Here is a 19,204-nt window from a genome sequence, read left to right as displayed (position 1 = left end):
TATGATGCTGCAGGTCTGTGATGCTGCAGGTCTGTGATGCTGCAGGTCTGTGATGCTGCAGGTCTAAGATGCTGCAGGTCTACGGTGCTGCAGGTCTACGATGCTGCAGGTCTGTGATGCTGCAGGTCTATGATGCTGCAGGTCTAAGATGCTGCAGGTCTATGATGCTGCAGGTCTAAGATGCTGCAGGTCTATGATGCTGCAGGTCTGTGATGCTGCAGGTCTGTGATGCTGCAGGTCTGTGATGCTGCAGGTCTATGATGCTGCAGGTCTATGATGCTGCAGGTCTATGATGCTGCAGGTCTGTGATGCTGCAGGTCTAAGATGCTGCAGGTCTATGATGCTGCAGGTCTAAGATGCTGCAGGTCTAAGATGCTGCAGGTCTGTGATGCTGCAGGTCTGTGATGCTGCAGGTCTAAGATGCTGCACGTCTATGATGCTGCAGGTCTGTGATGCTGCAGGTCTGTGATGCTGCAGGTCTAAGATGCTGCAGGTCTAAGATGCTGCAGGTCTGTGATGCTGCAGGTCTAAGATGCTGCAGGTTTATGATGCTGCAGGTCTAAGATGCTGCAGGTCTATGATGCTGCAGGTCTGTGATGCTGCAGGTCTGTGATGCTGCAGGTCTAAGATGCTGCAGGTCTATGATGCTGCAGGTCTAAGATGCTGCAGGTCTATGATGCTGCAGGTCTGTGATGCTGCAGGTCTAAGATGCTGCAGGTCTAAGATGCTGCAGGTCTGTGATGCTGCAGGTCTAAGATGCTGCAGGTCTGTGATGCTGCAGGTCTAAGATGCTGCAGGTCTAAGATGCTGCAGGTCTGTGATGCTGCAGGTCTAAGATGCTGCAGGTCTGTGATGCTGCAGGTCTATGATGCTGCAGGTCTATGATGCTGCAGGTCTGTGATGCTGCAGGTCTAAGATGCTGCAGGTCTAAGATGCTGCAGGTCTGTAGTGCTGCAGGTCTACGTAATTGCAGGTCTGTGATGCTGCAGGTCTAAGATGCTGCAGGTCTGTGATGCTGCAGGTCTATGATGCTGCAGGTCTATGATGCTGCAGGTCTATGATGCTGCAGGTCTAAGATGCTGCAGGTCTATGATGCTGCAGGTCTGTGATGCTGCAGGTCTAAGATGCTGCAGGTCTGTGATGCTGCAGGTCTAAGATGCTGCAGGTCTGTGATGCTGCAGGTCTAAGATGCTGCAGGTCTATGATGCTGCAGGTCTGTGATGCTGCAGGTCTAAGATGCTGCAGGTCTGTGATGCTGCAGGTCTAAGATGCTGCAGGTCTATGATGCTGCAGGTCTAAGATGCTGCAGGTCTGTGGTGATGCAGGTCTACATAGTCCTGAATGTTGGACCGCTATACATTCAGATCTTTAAGACTCCAGTCGGTGTTGTGCAGAGTGAGTCCTGATGTCCTGACGTTGTGTATCTGTGTTGATCATCTGTAATCCAGACAGTCTGAAACCTTCTCGCCTGAGGCTCGGCGTAGAACCGCTGGGACGACTCATTCCAACACGTCTACCTTTGCTTTGTCTGCAGGACTCGGTGTCTGAGCGCAGTGGAGCCGGGAGCTGTCCGCGGTCCTGAACTGAGCCCAGATTGACATCCGCAGCACACACTCATGTGCTTGGGCCGCTCCTGAGACCTCCAATCCTCAGCAGCATCTCACCAACACCTCTACACATCCAAGATGGAGGATGACGGGCGCTACAGAGACGGCCGCTCAGACTTCATCCGCGGCGCCAAGGACATCGCCAAGGTTGCCAAGAAGCAGGTTGGCAAGAAAGTGGGGCGAGGCATGGACAAGATGACCGACGAGTACACCAAGCGCTCCTACAAGCGATTTGAGGAGGAAGACGATGACGAAGACTACAGCGGTGTGCCGGGCAACGACGGCGGATATTATCGCAATGACAGCCGGGCTAATGACGATGAAGGCCACAGCGATTCCACTGAAGGACACGATGAGGATGATGAGATCTATGAAGGAGAGTACCAGGGCATCCCCCGGGGAGACTCTGGCAAAGCAGGCGGCATGGATGGGGTGGCGGACGTCCAGGCGCAGCAGTTCAGGGACCTGTCGGCCTACGAGGGCGAGAGGAGGAAGGACCAGGAGGAGCTGGCCCAGCAGTACGAGACCATCCTGCAGGAGTGCGGCCAGGGAAAGTTCCAGTGGACGCTCTACTTCGTCCTGGGACTGGCTCTGATGGCGGACGGCGTGGAGATCTTTGTGGTTGGCTTTGTGCTGCCCAGCGCTCAGATAGACATGTGTCTGTCTGAGCCAAACAAAGGCATGCTGGGTAAGTGGTCCTGCAGCCGTTTATACGCCTTATCTCCCAGTGATTGCTTTTTTTACAGCCTGTTGGGTGCAGAGCGACAACCATTCCAGACTCAACTGACCGTAGCAACATCTGGACAGCTGCAGAACTTTAGATTAAACCCTCCGTGGCTGGAAACAGACTTTTCTGCATCAGTTTTCATCACTATGTGTCTTTTTTCTTTTTGTTGCTTTATTATCTACTTCTCTAACCAGTCAGGACCAGAAGTTCTTAAAACTCCAAGAGATTTTTGGCTTTTTTAAATGTTAAAAAACACGTAGAAGCGGAAGCCTTTTAATGCCAGCCAGCATGCAGACATGATGTTTCCAGCCGCAGCTAAAAAAGAAGAATATAAAGAGGAAGAAAACAGGATTTATTACAAAGAGAACTTTGTAGAAATAACACACATCATTCTCTCACGTCTAAAACAAACAACAGAAACTATTTTCATATTTACACTTTTTCCTCCTGCTGTTTTTTCTTTGGTGTTTACAGTTGTTTATGCCAGTGGTTGTGAATCTTTTTCAGCTAAGTAGTGCATGAACCAGGAGTTCAGGTCCCACATTCAGCACAGCTGGATCTCCTTTTGGATCAGTAAAATCTCAGTAAAAGCTAGAAATCATGAAAAAACCACGTTTCACTCTTTGTTATAGTTGATGATCAGACATTTCTCCCTGACGGCTGCTTCTCTTGTGCTGGTAACGAGAGATAAATCGCTCCTGCAGGGACAGTGTCTGGCTGGTTGCTTAGAGGCCTTCTGGCTCCACGTAGGCTGCTGTTCGCAGAGTCGTCGGGGCTGAAGCCGTCCGGATGTAGAGGAGTTTTACCTTCTTTTTTTTTATTTTTATTTTTTTAACCTGTCCTGTCCAGCATCTCAGCATACAGAACAGCAATCTGCGTGCCATATTTTTGCCAGACAGATTTGCTCTGTCAAGGGAGACATCTGATGTAAATAGCTGCCCTTGATAATCTGAATATTTTTATCATTATGATAATTATTTTATTTATTTATTTTATTATTTTTTTTCCTTTTATCATTTTGCAATCATCGTCAGTCTTGATATGGCCAAGCTGGACCTGGCAGGGAAAGAGGAAAAAAAAGAGGAAATTAAAGGAGGAAAAAGAGAGCGAGAAAAGAAAGGCGTGTCTAAGCTGCTGAAGTTACAGTATTTGCAGAACAATATAAAGTACTGAAAAAATACAACAAGACATAAGTAGGATAGTGACAATATTCAAAAACAGACAAAAAAATGAAGATTAGAGATTTCCACATTGTCACAGAATGTTTGTTCTAAGTCTATCCATGGTTCATCTAATGGACTCGGTTTAAGCCATTTTAAGATATATTGCAGCCTATTTGCTAAGAAATAATGTTGAAAGTTAGGCAAGTCTAAGCCTCCCCGATCTTTAGGTTTTTGTAATGTTTTTAAACTAATCCGGGGTGGTTTATTCTTCCAGAGAAATTGGGAAGTGTATGATTCTAGTGATTTGAACCAGGTGGAGGGAGGTTTCATAGGAATCACGGAGAACAGGTAGTTGATTTTGGGTAGAACCATCATTTTTATCGTAGCAACTCTCCCCATTAGTGAAATGGGGAGTGACTTCCAGTGAGTGAGATCATCTTCTATTGTCTTAAGACGGTTAGTGTAATTACATTTTATCAGTTCTGAGAGCCTGGGGGGAATATTTATGCCTAAGTATCTAATGTTACCTGATTGTAAATTAATGTTGGATGGATTTCGAAACCTACAGTTAATTGGTAGGACTGTGCTCTTAGACCAATTAATAGAGTAGTCAGATAGTGATGAGAATTTATTAATTAGTGAGATTGTTTCAGATAATGATGTTTGTGAGTTTTGGAGGAATAGTAAAATATCATCGGCATAAAGGCTTATTTTATGAATGATATTTTTGGACTGGATGCCCTTTATAATTTGATTCTGTTGAATTGCAGCAGCTAGTGGTTCAATAAATACAGCAAAAAGTGAGGGAGAGAGTGGACAACCTTGTCTGGTGCCCCTTTGAAGATTAAAACTTGGAGAGGTTTGATCGTTCGTCCTGACTCTCGCATTAGGGGAGCTGTAGAAGATTTTGATCCAGTCAAGAAAGGAAGGTCCAAAGCCAAATCTATTTAACGTAGCTAATAAGAATTTCCAATTCACTCTATCAAAAGCCTTCTCTGCATCCAGAGAAACTATAGTTGTTTCCAGGTTATTGATGGTAGAGTAATCTGTTATATTGATTAGCCTGCACATGTTAACAGAGGAATATCTGCCTTTTATAAAGCCTGTTTGATCAGGTGTATAATGAGTGGAGTTACTTTCTCTAACCTTGCAGCTAAAGCTTTGCAGATTATTTTAAGGTCTGCATTTATCAGTGATATGGGTCTGTAGCTAGATGGAAGTGTGGAGTTTTTGCCTGGTTTTAAAAGTACAATGATGCTGGCAGAGTTCATGTTTTGGGGTAAGTAGCCATTTTCCTTTATTTGTGTGACCATTTTGAAAAACGTAGGGGCCAGTATTGTCCAGAATACTTTATAGAACTCTGCTGGGAAGCCATCCGGTCCTGGGGCTTTTTTACATGGCAGATGTTTGAGGGCTTCATGTAGCTCCTCTGCTGTAAGGGGGGAATCTAAGGCTGTAACGTGTTCCTGCTGTAGTCCTGGGAGGTCTATATTATTAAGAAACTGATTTATGTCATTATCTGATGGATCTAATCGGGATGTATACAGATTTTTATAGAAGTCTCTAAAAATGCTATTTATTGTGTCAGGGTCATGTAAGATATTACCTGCTGGATCTTTAACAGATGAAATAGTTGCTCTTTCTTTGTTTGTTTTTAGTTGACTGGCTAAAAATTTTCCAGATTTGTTGCTGTGTTCAAACCTCTCCAAGCGTAACTTTTGCACCAGAAACTCCGTTCTTTCGTTGATTATTTTGTTTAATTCAAGTTTCGTCTTCCTTATTTGATTCAACGTTTGTTCATTCGGTAAAGCACTGTAGGCATCCTCTAATGATTTAATTCTAAATTCTAGTTCTGATATTTTTGAGTTATCCTTCTTTTTTTTATATGATGCAAAAGAGATGATTTTTCCTCTCATTACCACCTTACCTGCTTCCCACAGAACACATGCTGAAACTCCAGCATCATTATTTTCTAGGTAAACAGCCCATTCTATTGTGAAATAGCTGATAAAGTCAGGGTCTTTTTGCCTTCTGACACACGGCTTAGGGCTGCTCGATTATGGCAAAAATTATAATCACGATCATTTTGACTGAAATTGAGATCTCGATTATTCAACACGAGCTTTTAAAGTGGAACTATTATGTGCATTTCGGGCTAATTCATTTTGATTTCTGAGACCAGAAGGGCTGGGATTGATGGAGTTATTGTCACAAAAGGCTTTATTTACTTCAGACCGACCCTCTCCGTAGGCTGTCAGATCAGCCTTCGGGCAAAACGAGTGGATTGAGACTCTTCCGCATTAAGCCCCGCCTCCCGCCACTGCACTACATCGGGAGCGCGCACCGCACCTGCTTTCGCCGTCATTGTAACATCTCATAAACAGAAGGATTAGGCTCATATGAACTCAATAAAAAAACAAAAAACAAAATACAATGTCAACACATAGCATACAGCCCTACATGTTGGAACTCCTGGCCGCCTGGGAGTGCTTTAGGACGGGAGAGGCTCCCGCTGCTCCTTCCTTACAGTAACTGCAGAACAATATGTGCCTTCAAGTCAGTCGCCAAAACACCAGAAAAGTCTCCAATAACTCCAGTAAAAGTTGATAGATTTGTCGCTTTTAACAAAAAAAGTCTCCAGATTTAGCGAGAAAGTCGGCAAGTTGGCAACAGTGTCTGAATGAAAGCAAAGCGGCTGTGGGAGGAGTTTACAGCACAGCGCTGCAACGCCAGAGACGCTCGATTAGCAGCTGAAGACAGCAGGAGAGGAAACTGCAGAGAGAAAAATAATCACACCCTTTTATTTTTATCATGGTTGAAAACTCAGATCGTACTGAGATTAAAATCCAGTTATTCGCCCAGCTCTAACACGGCTGCATGTGGAATACTGAGTAACTCTTCTGATATCAGTTTAGCATTATTTATTTAAATACTGGTTGAAAATGTAAAATTGGCACAGAAATAAACAAATATCCAGATTTATATCCTGTAATCTCATATAAATCACTCAGCTGAATGAGTACAGTAGACTTCCAGTAAAATGTCAGGAAATTGTTGTTTTTTATTGATTTATTGGCTGTAATTTTACAGGAAGATGTTTGGGTTTGCTTTTCACACGCAGCACATATACACAGTTATGTTCAGTGTTAATCCATAATCCTGTTGCTGTGGGGCGAGTGCTCATCCATCCAACGGTGTTCCAGGTGTTTCCATCCCCACCAGGATTCATGCCTCCCCAGTGGCCGAGCGGATCACTGACACAACTGGGACTGGGACCAGTTAGAAATGAGGACGCTTTATGACAGTTAAACATGTAGATAAATGTGTAAAAGGAGCCATCAGAAAGAAGTGGAGGACATAGAAACAAACCAGTTATAGAAACAGATGGATCTGCAGGCTGGAGGGGCAGGAAGCACCAGAAGTACAGGTGTCGAGCAGGTGGGGCAGAAAAAGGGATGAAATGATGTCTCTTTATCTTGGAACTAATCAAACTGAATGTAAAACATAAACAGCTCTGAAATTAGATGGTAAAAAGATAAAAACCGAGGAAACAGGAGAACCAGGACGTCTGGCTGCTTCTGATCAGAGACTTTTTAGCATCCCGGCTTGATCCGATTCTGCTCCTGTGTATTTATTTATTTATGGCCAAGGAAAACGTAGAAAACACAGATAGGAAACAACATCAGAAGCAAAGGATTTATTTTGTTGTTACTTTGTCAGTGAAATGTAAGAATTATGCAAAATATGGCTAAATCTCACTACAACTCATCAAAATGTGAAATTCTGACAAACATGATGCATTTCAACACGACGATGATCAAACTCAGCATTTTAAATTGTTTTTCAACCTCAAACTCAGAATAATGGATGCCAGCAGGGGAGCTTTTCCTTTCTTAAATATTTCTTTTCTGTCTACAGTGGATTTTACTGGGCAGCAGGACAGGAAGGTGGGCCGACATGCAGGACTCTGATGAGGAGCCACAGCTCAGCTACACCCAAACTAAACCTCCTCTTAGTATCCATGATGAATATAAAACTATATCATAAACAAATTAAATTAAATTAAATTCAAGAATAGTTCTTAAATTATCAAGAGGGGCCTTATATCCACAAAGCATCTCTTAGCAAGGCAAATTTATTCAGCACAACACAGCAACAAGACCATCATTCTGCTTGCTGTGATGCTGGACAGAACAGGTAATTAAATTAAACTAAATTAAATTAAATTAAATTAAATTATATATATATATATATATATATATATATATATATATATATATATATATATATATATATATATATATATATATATATATATATAATATATAATAAAATAAAATAGTATTAATTTAAAAATTAAAAAATAAATTGAAAAATTAAATTAAAAATAAATATAAAAATAAATTATAAATTAAATTGTTTTAAATTAAATTTTGTGAACTCTTATGTATGATGTCATGTATTCTGACATCACAACATCCATTGATTGCTGATAGTTTACAGCTGCTGTTTAAAATGATCTTTTTTTTTCTATTTAAAATGAATGAGTAAAAACAACAAAGCTTACACCATGTAAATATTGAAGTAATTACTGGAGTGAGAATAAAGATAATGTGTTCCTCCCAGTCTGCTTCTGCATCCCTCAGAGCGGGTCTTCTGCAGCGAGGCCTGACCGACCTGCATCCCCTCCCTCCCTCTGCTTACGCAACATGCCTGACTCATGCTAGAGAGCCTATTTTCCTGATATTTCTCTGCATCCCATGATTCCTACCGTCCTCTCCCTCAACCCCCACCCTCCCGCTGTAACAGCGCAGTCCTCAGAGCCTCCTCTGCCAGCTAAATGAACCTGAAGCACTGTAGTGGAATCATGTATTGTGTGTGTTTGCATCACTAAGTACATGTCGGGGATGAAACTGAGCCTGCAGAATATGAAGCCGTTCACAGCAGGAAGCGTTCGGAAGCGAGATAATGACTGTAACAGCTCATTAGATGAAACGCAGCTTTTTCCCCCCCAGTTTTCATCATCAGGTCTCCGTGCTTGGGATGTTTGTCGCAACACAAGATATTACTGAAGGCAGGAAATGAAAAACAGGGTGATGCTGACGGGAAATCTCTGCAGCGTTGATGCATGTGAGCCAGAGGAAACACAGACACACACTCAGTGGCCGTCATTGATTTGCCCTTGTTGTGCAGCTGCAGAGGTCGCAGTTAGCTTGCAGTTGGGTTGGTAGCAGGAGGAAAGGCAGCTCTGCTCGCTGGTTTGAGGTTTCTGGAACATCTAAGCTCAGATACATGTGATGTGAAGGAGGTTTCACTGCATCTCCATCCCTCTTGGTTCCTCTGCAACGTGCATTGCCCCACCTCGACAATGCAGCTGCACGAGCAGAAATCTGCAGAGCACTTTTCCCCGAGCCATCGGGAACCTTTATGTCTCACTGTGTATCTGTGGCCTTTTCATGGAATTAGTTAGTAAAATCAGAGATGAAGGGAAACAGATGGGACAAAGTCATATTTACTGGTTCTAATGGGAAATGCTGGTAAAAGGAGAGGAAAAATGTAGTAAAATGAGGTCTCTAGCTCGATATCAGCAGCAGGATTTAAATGCACATTAAAGCAAGTGATATGCAGCTAAGTATGAATCATAAATAACATGGAAACATAGTTTAGTAACTATAAAACATGCTCGTTTCTTTCCCAGCATGTGCTGGTGCTCCATCAAGACGCCTTGGTAGATTGTTCGCTTGCCTGTCACTGTCTGATGGATGGGAAGCTGTTGTATTTTGCCAAACAGACAGTATTTATATGTACGCAGTGCAGCAACGTTCCACTGTGCCTGACATTTGTAGTTGTACCAACAATTAATCACAAGAGCAGAAAAGTGTGTCTTCATGCATCTCCTGCCTACGCTGCTGCTTTAAAGTTGGACTGTTTGTGGCTCGTTGCTGCTGAAAGAAGTCGAGTTTTACTCAGCGACGTAAAACATGCGAGACTGTCGATGCCTGAAAGACATATATGTAAGTCCTGCCTCAACACTGTCATGCACGAGGAAACCATGACGAGCAAATGATGATGACGATGTTGGAGGGAAGGAGGGAGTGGATATGCATCTCCCAAAGATGGCTGCATTTCACAAATATTATTTAGCAAGTACTCGGTTAAGTTTAGGAAAAAACAACATGATTAAGCATGAAAACTCTGAGTTTATAGCGGAAAGCTTCAGTAGAGCTCGCTCTCTGGGTATCCTCAGTGACTTTGTGACAAAGGATGGCGTCTGCTTTTGTGTCTTGAAAGATGTGAGATGTGTTTGTTTTACTCCTGTGTTCATTCTGGAGTGTGATGATGTGAAAGTTCTTCCATACATGCTGGAGTCTGGCTGTTACAAGAACAGCGAAAACATCTTAAAACCAACCCTTTAATGAAGCGGAAGCATCTGGAAGGAAGCAAACAACACACAGCAGCATGCTGTAGCAGCTGCAGACTCATTCCCACATACAAGGGATGAAATTAGTAGTAGGAAAATCGAATCGGAAAATCGAAAATCTGGATTTCTTATTTTGCTTCACAATTTTAAAATCTTTTTTTTTTTTTTGTCAAAAAAAATGTTTTTTTTCAAATATATAAAAACAATCTATTATGAAATCTAAGTAATTTTTTTGTTTTTATTGATCTTTTTACATTTTTACATTATAGCAGCAGAATGATGGACTGTGTTGTTTTTTCCTCATTGAAATCAAATAAAAAAGATGAGCAAATTACATGTATGTATACATGTATGAAAAATGTATAAAAAATGTACTTTTTATTTTGTTTTTAATCGACAAAATTCAGCAAAATTGAAGGATTGTGAGAATTGCAATTAAAATCGAATTGGTGCCCAAGAAATCAAATCGAATCGAGTCGGGACACAAGCATATCATCACAGCCCTAATGGAAATGATGTAGCGGAGCTCTGAGGCTTTACATCAGCTAAGAGTCTGAACGAGTTTGTTTTGACAACCTTGTTACAGATTTTTAGCTTTTTTAGGTTTGTAAACCAGCAGCAGGCGTGTCACAGGCAGACATTGTGCAGCTAACAAGCTACGATTTGGGCTGTTTTTCTCCCCTGGTTTTCTGACTTCAGCCTTCTTCTAGAAAAGCCAAGGAACTGTAGTGATGGGAGGTCCTTCTGTCTTTAAAGATTCTGACCTTTTGGTCCGATTCTCAGGGAAAAGCAGACTCCAACATGGCTCCCTAATGGGAAGTGTCACATGGAATCTGTTTTATTATGTCTTAGCTTTTCTCTGGCTTCTCTGACTCTCTGTTCATCCGTGAACCTGATCTGCACCTGATCACATATCGGTGTGATCCTAATCTGTCCTCATGTGTGATTGGTTGCATGGGGTGTCCATCAAAGTACAGCCCCGCCTCTGCCTTCATGGAACCTCAGCAGGGCTGAGCTAAGGCCTGTACGACAACACAAGATCATCATACTCCACATATCTCTCCGTTAGACATTCAGGATGAGCGGTAAGAAGCTTGTTGAACCAGCATTTTCAAGATCTGAGCACGCTCACATAAAAGGGGCGGAGTCTGACGCCTCTGACCAATCGTGAACTTGGAGAAACCCTGCGGAGCAGCTTGTTCACGTTGAGGAGCAGACATTCAGAAATATGAAGAACTTAAACATCATCCAGGCTAGAAGCAGCTCTGTTACCGTGGTAACAGCCAGGAAAGAACGTAGCTAATGCGTAAATTCAGCAGATTATGTTATATGTGTTTATCGGACTCATGCTAGACAGCCTATTCTCTTCCGTCTTCAGTTTCTTCTTTATAGTTATTTAGGTGCAGAGCCCTGATTGGTCAGGAGATTTTATAGTTATTGATCTCTTATCCAGAACACGACCTGCTGCGCTAATCATTTTTTTATTATTATCTTTCTTATTCTTTATTTGTGGGTTTATTATTTTTTATTTAATTTTCGTGTGAAAGCTTTTTAAACGTGCATAAACTGTTGTAAAGTACTTTGTGTCGCTTTTTGCATGAGAACTGCTAATGAATAAAATTGGATTTAATTATTATTGTGTTACAGCAGTTAATGCATGTTGGCGGGACCCCCTGTGGCATTTTGCACGGAGCCTCTAGAGACCCTCGAATCCCTGCTGTAAGGAGGTTTATCTTCCACGCTACGACAAACAGCCGTCAGTCATATCTCAGGCATGAACGTCTGTCTCTTTTGCGTTTTCATTTCTGGTTTTACGATGCCATTTTTCAGCCAGTTTCACACAGAGTTGGTCATTTTGAGACCTGACTCTGATTGGCCGTGAAAACAGAAGGCGAACGGCGCTTCTGTCGTCTTCACGTCTCGGAAACAAGCAACACTTTCACAGCAACATGTGGTGTGAGGAAACTGAGGAGCAACTTATAGTCGTGACTCTGCGGAGACCGGCTCTGTTTGACGTTAAAGGGAAAGACACACACTGCCATGTTTACGTTTGTGTGTGTGTTTTTCCACTTTCTCCTCTTATGTAACATACGTGCTACCACCCCCCATCTGCACTGGCAGGCTGCGTCTTCTTGCACAGGCGTGGGCTGAGCATCTTAGAAAGCAGATGCATTTCCACTCTGACTTGTCCTGGTTTTATTGTTTTACCCAGAAACTGGCAACGCCGGAGACCCAGCATAGAGCGACTCGTCGCCGCTGCTTCTGCATCCCCGAGACAGCTATGCACCTCTAAGAGAGATGCTTTAAAATCCCCTGAAGATACAAGATTTTACTAAAACAGCTGAATTTTCTGAACAGCTTTGCAGCTGCAGAGTGAGACTGCAGAGTGAGCAGCGTGCAGAGCAGGGCGATGATTGGCTGGTTGCAGCATCGACTGTGTTCTCCTTCAGCGAAGAGTCTCAACCCACGGCTCATTCTAAAGACCCCGTGCGCTCTGGCAGAAAGGGGAAAACGGGCTATTAATAGTTACTCCCTGTGCCCCCTCCTCCCCCACCCTCAACCGTCCACACAGACGCACAATCCTGCAGTGGCACACACTTTTTTTCTATTTTCAAACACACACACACACATGTATCTACTAGCCTGAAGCCTTGGGGAGCTCTGTCATAGCGCCAACTGGCCAATGTCCTTTTTTTGCTTCCTTTCTCTGGTGCTATCATCTCCCCCCTTCCCCCCACTTCCTATCCAGAGTCCTGAGGTACCTCCCCTCTTTTATACCCTTTCCTTACCTTATCCTGCTCATCACACTTTCTGCATGGTGGAGCTGCACAACATATAGTTTGAGCGTCGTCATCACATGCACACGTGTGGTGCAGGTCATGCAATGTTGCAGGCGAATGAGCTCAACATGTTCATTTGTCCATCTGCACGATGTGGATGGGAAGCCGTCCATTTTCATTAATGACTGCTCCAATGCAGGCGGCCGTAGACCAAACACGGTAGGACGAAACATTTATGCAGGACGGCACAATAAAAGATAAGAATAACTCTCAAATACAGACTAAAACAAGATGAGATCCATGCAGGTTCACTGGCAACAAGATGGCAGGAATGCTTCGCAGGGTTAGAAAAATTTGCAATGTCTGCTTTTGCAGCCCTACTTGGCTGTTTTATTTTAGCTTAACCTGAAAAAATACATTTCATATATGGTTATATTTCCCCTCATATGAATCAACCAGAGTAAAGAGCTGCTTGTGATTTCCCACTTCCACAGCTTATTGGTTGGATTAAACAAAGTCTGAATATAAAAATCCAAACAGATAAATAGAGCATAAAGATGATTGTCAGGTTGCTGATGGTGTAATGAGTTACCGTGAGGATCCGTAATTACAGCCACACACAAGGAGTTCTGGACAAATGACCAGTTTATTGGTGGAGGAGTATGAACAGAAGATCAGTCCGGGGGAATGGTCTGCAGAAGAAACCAGGCAACAGCTGGGAGGTAAACAGGATGGCAAAATACTCGTCCAGGCAACGACAAGGCTCAGAGATCCAAAGACAGGCAGGGTCGGTAACCAGAAGATCCGAAAAGTAGCGGTATCCATCGAGGGCAAGGCAAGGAGGGTAATCCGGGGGCATGAAGCAGAAGGTCGGCAACTGAGGAACAATCCGTAGAACGCTGGAACAAAACTAGACATAGGTCTGATTATTATCTGGCAGAGAAGGAGAGATTGGAGGGAGCTTAAGTAGGCAGTGAGAAAAGGAAACCAGGTGAACTGAATGAGGTGGCAGAGGCAATTAGGAAGCCAACAGGTGGATCGAGTGACCAATGATGAGCGCCAGGAGATCAGGGTGGCAAAAACATGACAGATGGATGTCTCAGCATAGAATCTGGTAGGGTTGTGACAATATGCTTTTGTTCCGATTCGATTCGATTCCAATTTTTTGGGTGCCGATTCGATTTAAATTGCGATTCTCACAATTCTTCAATATTGCTAATTTTTGTAGATTAAAAACAAAAAAATGTGTAAATTTTTTTTGTTTGTCAATTTCTAGATTTCAATAGTGAAAAATGAAACAGTAGCTAAACCATCATTCTGCTGCTGTAATGCCCAAGAAGTTAAAAGATCAATAAAAACAACAAAAAAAAATTTGTAAGAGATAATTTTTATTTCTTTTGAAAAAAAAAAAAAAAGATTTTTTTATAACAAAAAATTGAGTTTAAAATTTTGAAGCAAAAAAAAAATCCAGATTTTTGATTTTTCGATTCGATTTTCCTACCCCTAGAATCTGGGACCATCACACGTTTCCAGGCCGCAGTCATGACAAAAACCCTCCCTGACAAGCTGAGTTTGGTTACTGTCCCTGATTCTTGTGCTGACAATGTGATGAATTTGCTGCTCTTTCACTTTTACTTTCCAGTTGGCAGTTCAGAAGCAGTCGCTGTTGGTTGTGACCCCGTTTGGGAGCAGGGGGGGGCAATGAGAACAGCCGTGACAACAACTCTTAAATACCGTTTCATCAGGCAGCACTGTGTCACCGTATTAGTGTAACTTTCATCGTTGCAACATTCAGGAGCTGCAAGGACCGTTTTAGCTGGGAAACTTTTTTTTTGTCTGCTTCAGGAGACGCTGACACATCATCACCTTTTAATTTAAAATTCTAGCAAATACTGACTTGTTTAAACATCCAGCACCTGTGGAAAAACACCGGCTTTCCTTTGCAGTCTGTAAAATGTACTGGAGGTGTTGCAAACTCGGAAATTCTCCCACTGGTATTCGGTTTCCATCTGGGACACAAAGCAGGAAATGTTCTCTTGCTTTATTCTTGTCTGAATGAAAATGATAACAGATGCAGGCAGCATCCAAGCTAAAAAAAAAACAAGTACTTACCAAATACTTGTAATATATAATAATTGATGGCAGTGATGTTTATCTAGCAGGGAAGGAGCCTGAGCTGAAGATTTTATATTGATTTAAATGTTTTTAGTTTTAATGCTTTTATGTAGAATCTCATGTAGGCTACAGGCTGCTGGAGCTGGAAGCTGTTTGGTCTTTGTATGCAAAGCAAGAGACTGTCCATTCTCACCAGTCCTGTTAGTGGTGTTTTCTGAAGGCACAGTCTGGGCGAGGAGGGTGTCTGGTGTGGAAACCTCACAGTTGCATCCTGTTTTTTGCAGACGATGTGGCTCTTTTGGTTTCATCTGGACAAGATCTTTGGCCAGTAACGAGGGCAGTTTGCCGCTGAGTGTGAAGCATTCATGATAAGCCTGAGCCCATGATCTCAACTGGAGAAGGGTGTGGTGCTCCTTCCAGGTTGGGAATGAGTCTTTGCCTCAGGTGGAGGCGTTTAAGTCTCTCTGAATCTTGTTAACAAGTGATGGTAGGACTGAACAAGAAATGAGAAAGCTGATCCTAAAGGTAACAGCTGTCACATTTCTGGTGTATCTTCTAGCCCTCAGGTCAAGAGATTTTGACAATTAACGCCACAAGCATTATCCATGGGGTCTAAGCCTCATGCCGACCCTGACCCCCCTCAACTTGTCTCAAAGCTTCCTGTCGAATTTGGAGTCAATCGCATGAATCCCCTCATGCTAGTTTGTGCAAATACAATGTGCATGAATTGGAAAAAATGGGTGTCTACCCCAAGATGGTGGACACGCCGTTGCCACGGCAACAGGCAACAGATTGACTTTTTTACTTGTCTTGGGGAGTTGCACATTTGTGCCAAATTTCATTGTCCTTCGTCAAAGTAGACGTTGGACAGCCAATTCATTTGGAGATATTTATTTTCTAGGTGGTGCAGTAGAGCCATTTTTGCATTGAAATGTATGCTGACCATAGAATATCTCTCTTTTCACCGGGCTTCTGGTATGTGTCAAATTTCACAGAGACTAAAGGGGTTGAATTTGAACGAGTTGTGCTGAGAAGAACAAACATCTGGATAACAGCTGCTACGTTTACATGGAAGTTTTAATTCCTGTTTAATTCCGAATAAAAGTTATTAAACTTAATTCCGATGTAAGTGTCTGGTTTATTTGTATTTTAATTCCGAACTATTTAATTCCTCTGTCATGTAAACCTTCAATCTGCTCTAAGTTAATTCTGGTCGTTCTGAGCATGCTCGTTACCTTGTCCTGTCCCGATGACGGCGTTGTTTTACCTCCCGCGTTCGGTGCTCTATCTTTCTTCTCCTTCTCAGTTGCTGCAGAAAGTGAAGTAGTATGCTGGTGTTGAGCTGCTACTTCACATTTATAATAAAAATAGCGGAGAAACTGGTACTTATTATGTAGTTTTTACAAGTTACGACTGAAAAGACGAGAAGCAGGGAACGAACTTTGTTTATTTCCGGAATACGTCATACGTCACGTGCACCCTCTGTCCAATCAGAACCCTTCCCAACCCGCCGCTCTAAGGAGGAGTTAAGTAAGGACGCGTTTCATGTAAATGTTCATCCAGAATTATTATTTTCATGTAAACTCAGAGAATATGTTAATTCTGAATAATTTAATTCCGAATTATTAAATCCAAATTAAAAAACATCATGTAACCGTACCGAATAAGGTCCGAACTTTAGCCTACTTCCTATAGCTCGGATCATAACTTCAGACACAGCAGGTGGAATGGGCTTCTTCTGGAAGGTGGAGTAGAGTCGCTCTGAATTAAAAGGAATCAGCCGAGGTGTTCTGGGCATCTGGTTAGGATTGCTACTGCTGCGGAATATTTTATACTACTTTGATGCTACAGAGAAGACACGGCAGCCGATGGCAAGGAAATGAAATTTATTGCAGACTGACATAGATTCAGAATGGGACAAGGGGAAGGCCTCTCTTCAGGAGAAGCCCTCGGCTTATATTCGCCCATCTCTGCAGCAATACGTCTTGATATGGGAATGCATGTCACAAGTTGCTAGTTATACACTCTCCAAGTTGACTGCTGTTGTTGATAGAGTTGCAATGTTACTTAAGCAGATATCATTGTTTACCAGGTGCAGAAGTTGGCCTTGAATCAGATCTAACTTCCACAAGGTGCCTCTCCTTGGGTGTTTTTTGGACTTGACCTTCTGGGAGGAGGCCTCAGAGCAGACCTGTGGCATGTAAGGGGAATTATACCTCCCTTACCTTGGGAAAAAATACCCCTGGAAAAGCTGGAGGGTAACACTGGAAAGAGAAGTGTCCAGGTCTTTCTCCTGAGCATCAAACAAGCAGATGAAAATGGGAAAGAAGGATGCATGCCTACAGAGGGAAACACTAGTTCACGCCGTCGTGCTGCTGGATGGTTCGGTTCGCTGGCTTCCGGCAACGGTCCAGCACTTAAGACATCATTTGTCCAAAATGCAGCTGCTAATGCATTTCAGCCACATTAACAGACAAGCTCAAGCCAGGAGAGATAATGATGCAGTTACGGTGTTTACTGAAAGGGTGGCGGGTCAGCGTGGCGTGGGGGGAGGGGGGGGACTCAGCACACAGCTTTGTATGGATGTTTAGAAAGCGATATTCTCTGAATGACCCATTCTCCTCTCTGTTTGCCGTCTCTTTCTCCACCTGCTTGCTGCTGCAATGCAGCGACACTTACTGAGTCCTGTCATCATCGCTGCCTCGTTGCAGCTGTGGCTTCACCTGGTCGGGGGGGGGGGGGGGGGGGGGGGGGCATTTACATGTGTCAACATACGTTTGTTTGCATTTAATTATGCTTTCCTGAACCATAACCACTCCATCATCTAAACCCTAACTCTGACCATAAACTTTGGAAATTCTTAATTTATTACCTGAAATCAGTCTCATGCATGCAGAGAGAATCACCTGCGATCAATCAGACATGGGGGGGGGGGGAAGTCACCTTCTTCCTCTGTTCGAAGCTACAGTGTTTACTCTCAAACAGAAGTAAGGAGTCATTCCAGCTGCACTTTTAAAGCTGATATCATCTACCTGGAAAGGAAGTCCCACCTCATGTTGTTCAGGTGGGTCTGGGTGCTAACCTCAGCTCTCCTGCTTCAGCATCGCAAGGCGAAACATCCAGCTTCATCATCTCAGCAGTCAGCAAGTTAAACGCTGTAATAAATCATCTCAGCCGATCCCTCCTAAGAGTGTGTGGCTTCCTTTAGTTTCACCTCCTACTGATCCCTGTCTGGTTTTATCATCCCTCTCTGCAAACAAGCTCAGGGCTAATATTTGAGGATGCTCAGGATGGGAGATTGAGTTGGACTCAACTCAATCTGTTGGTTTCCTTATATAGGCTATTATGAATTGGCCTTCATTATGTTTTCCCCTCTGTCTGTAAAGCGTCTTGAGATGGCATTGCCGTGATTCGACGCTATATAAATAAAGTTGAATTGAATTGAATTGAATTTGAGATTCATTCATTTTCCTAACCGCTGAATCCAATGAAGGGTCGCGGGGAAGCTGGAGCCTATCCCAGCAGTCTTTGGGCGAAAGGCAGGGGACACCCTGGACAGCTTGAGATTAGGAAAAATAAATACTTCATGGTTTGATCTGATTATTGTTGCTCGTCTGCCTTTTGCTTTTTGATGATTTGAGCCATGTAGAGGAAAATCTTGCTCAAAAACCCTTCAGCTTGATCGAAAAGAAAGGATTAAAGACTGTAAAAGGCAGTTATGTCTAAATTTGTGATGAAAATATTGCATATATTATAGTAGTAACATATATTAAGCTACTTAGCATTACTTAAAGTTCTCGGCTGGACCAGTGGTGTAGTCCAGGGTGTACGGAGAATACCCACTTCTTTTTCAGTCAGATTTGAGTATTCCCACTTCTAAACCCCCCCCACCCCCTGCATCGTATGTACATCCCTACACATGTACCTACGTCGCCCAGCAGGGGGTGTCTATGTTCATCCAACACATATAAATTCTGTTAAACAAAACTACTTCATCCCAAAAGAAAGTCATTTTATCATGTTTTTATGTTCAAAGTGTTTTTGTGTATAAAATTTTTCTTACACATGTGTGTGTGTTGTCCATCTAACATAACATGAACAATAAATAAGTATAAACAAATATTACCAACAATGATAAACAAACTGGTGATGACATTGTGCCGTAATCTGACAGATGACAAAGTTTCCTTCATTCTACCCTGAAAGCCCATTTCTGCTTCCTTACGTACGTAAATGAAGACGTCTTCTTCACACGTCGCCGTCTCCATACTTCCATGCGTCTGTTACGTTGCCATGGTTGCTAAGTCATTCCATCCACTAGGGGGCAGTGCTGAGTTCAGAGTTCACTGCTGTGTTTTCACACCGGTTGGTAGCGGTAAGGCACCACTTTA

At 42.9% G+C, this 19,204-nt stretch overlaps 1 protein-coding gene across 1 annotated transcript in view; it reads left to right on the top strand.

The window, feature by feature from the left end:
• Window positions 1-1,685: 1,685 nt before the first annotated feature.
• The window catches only part of sv2a (synaptic vesicle glycoprotein 2A), a gene marked incomplete at its 5' end in the record, with an annotated part of 34,217 nt that continues 16,698 nt past the window's right edge, over window positions 1,686-19,204 (top strand). The window contains one exon of the mRNA XM_079240172.1: window positions 1,686-2,295. Coding sequence (XP_079096298.1) covers window positions 1,686-2,295 — 610 coding nt within the window. The remainder of the gene's footprint in view (window positions 2,296-19,204) is intronic.

The sequence above is a fragment of the Telmatherina bonti genome, assembly GCF_933228915.1.
Source record: "Telmatherina bonti genome assembly, chromosome: 5".
Classification (NCBI taxonomy): Eukaryota; Metazoa; Chordata; class Actinopteri; order Atheriniformes; family Telmatherinidae; genus Telmatherina; species Telmatherina bonti.
The sequence above is the reverse complement of the archived record's forward strand: the minus strand, read 5'-3'. Positions and strand labels throughout refer to the sequence as shown.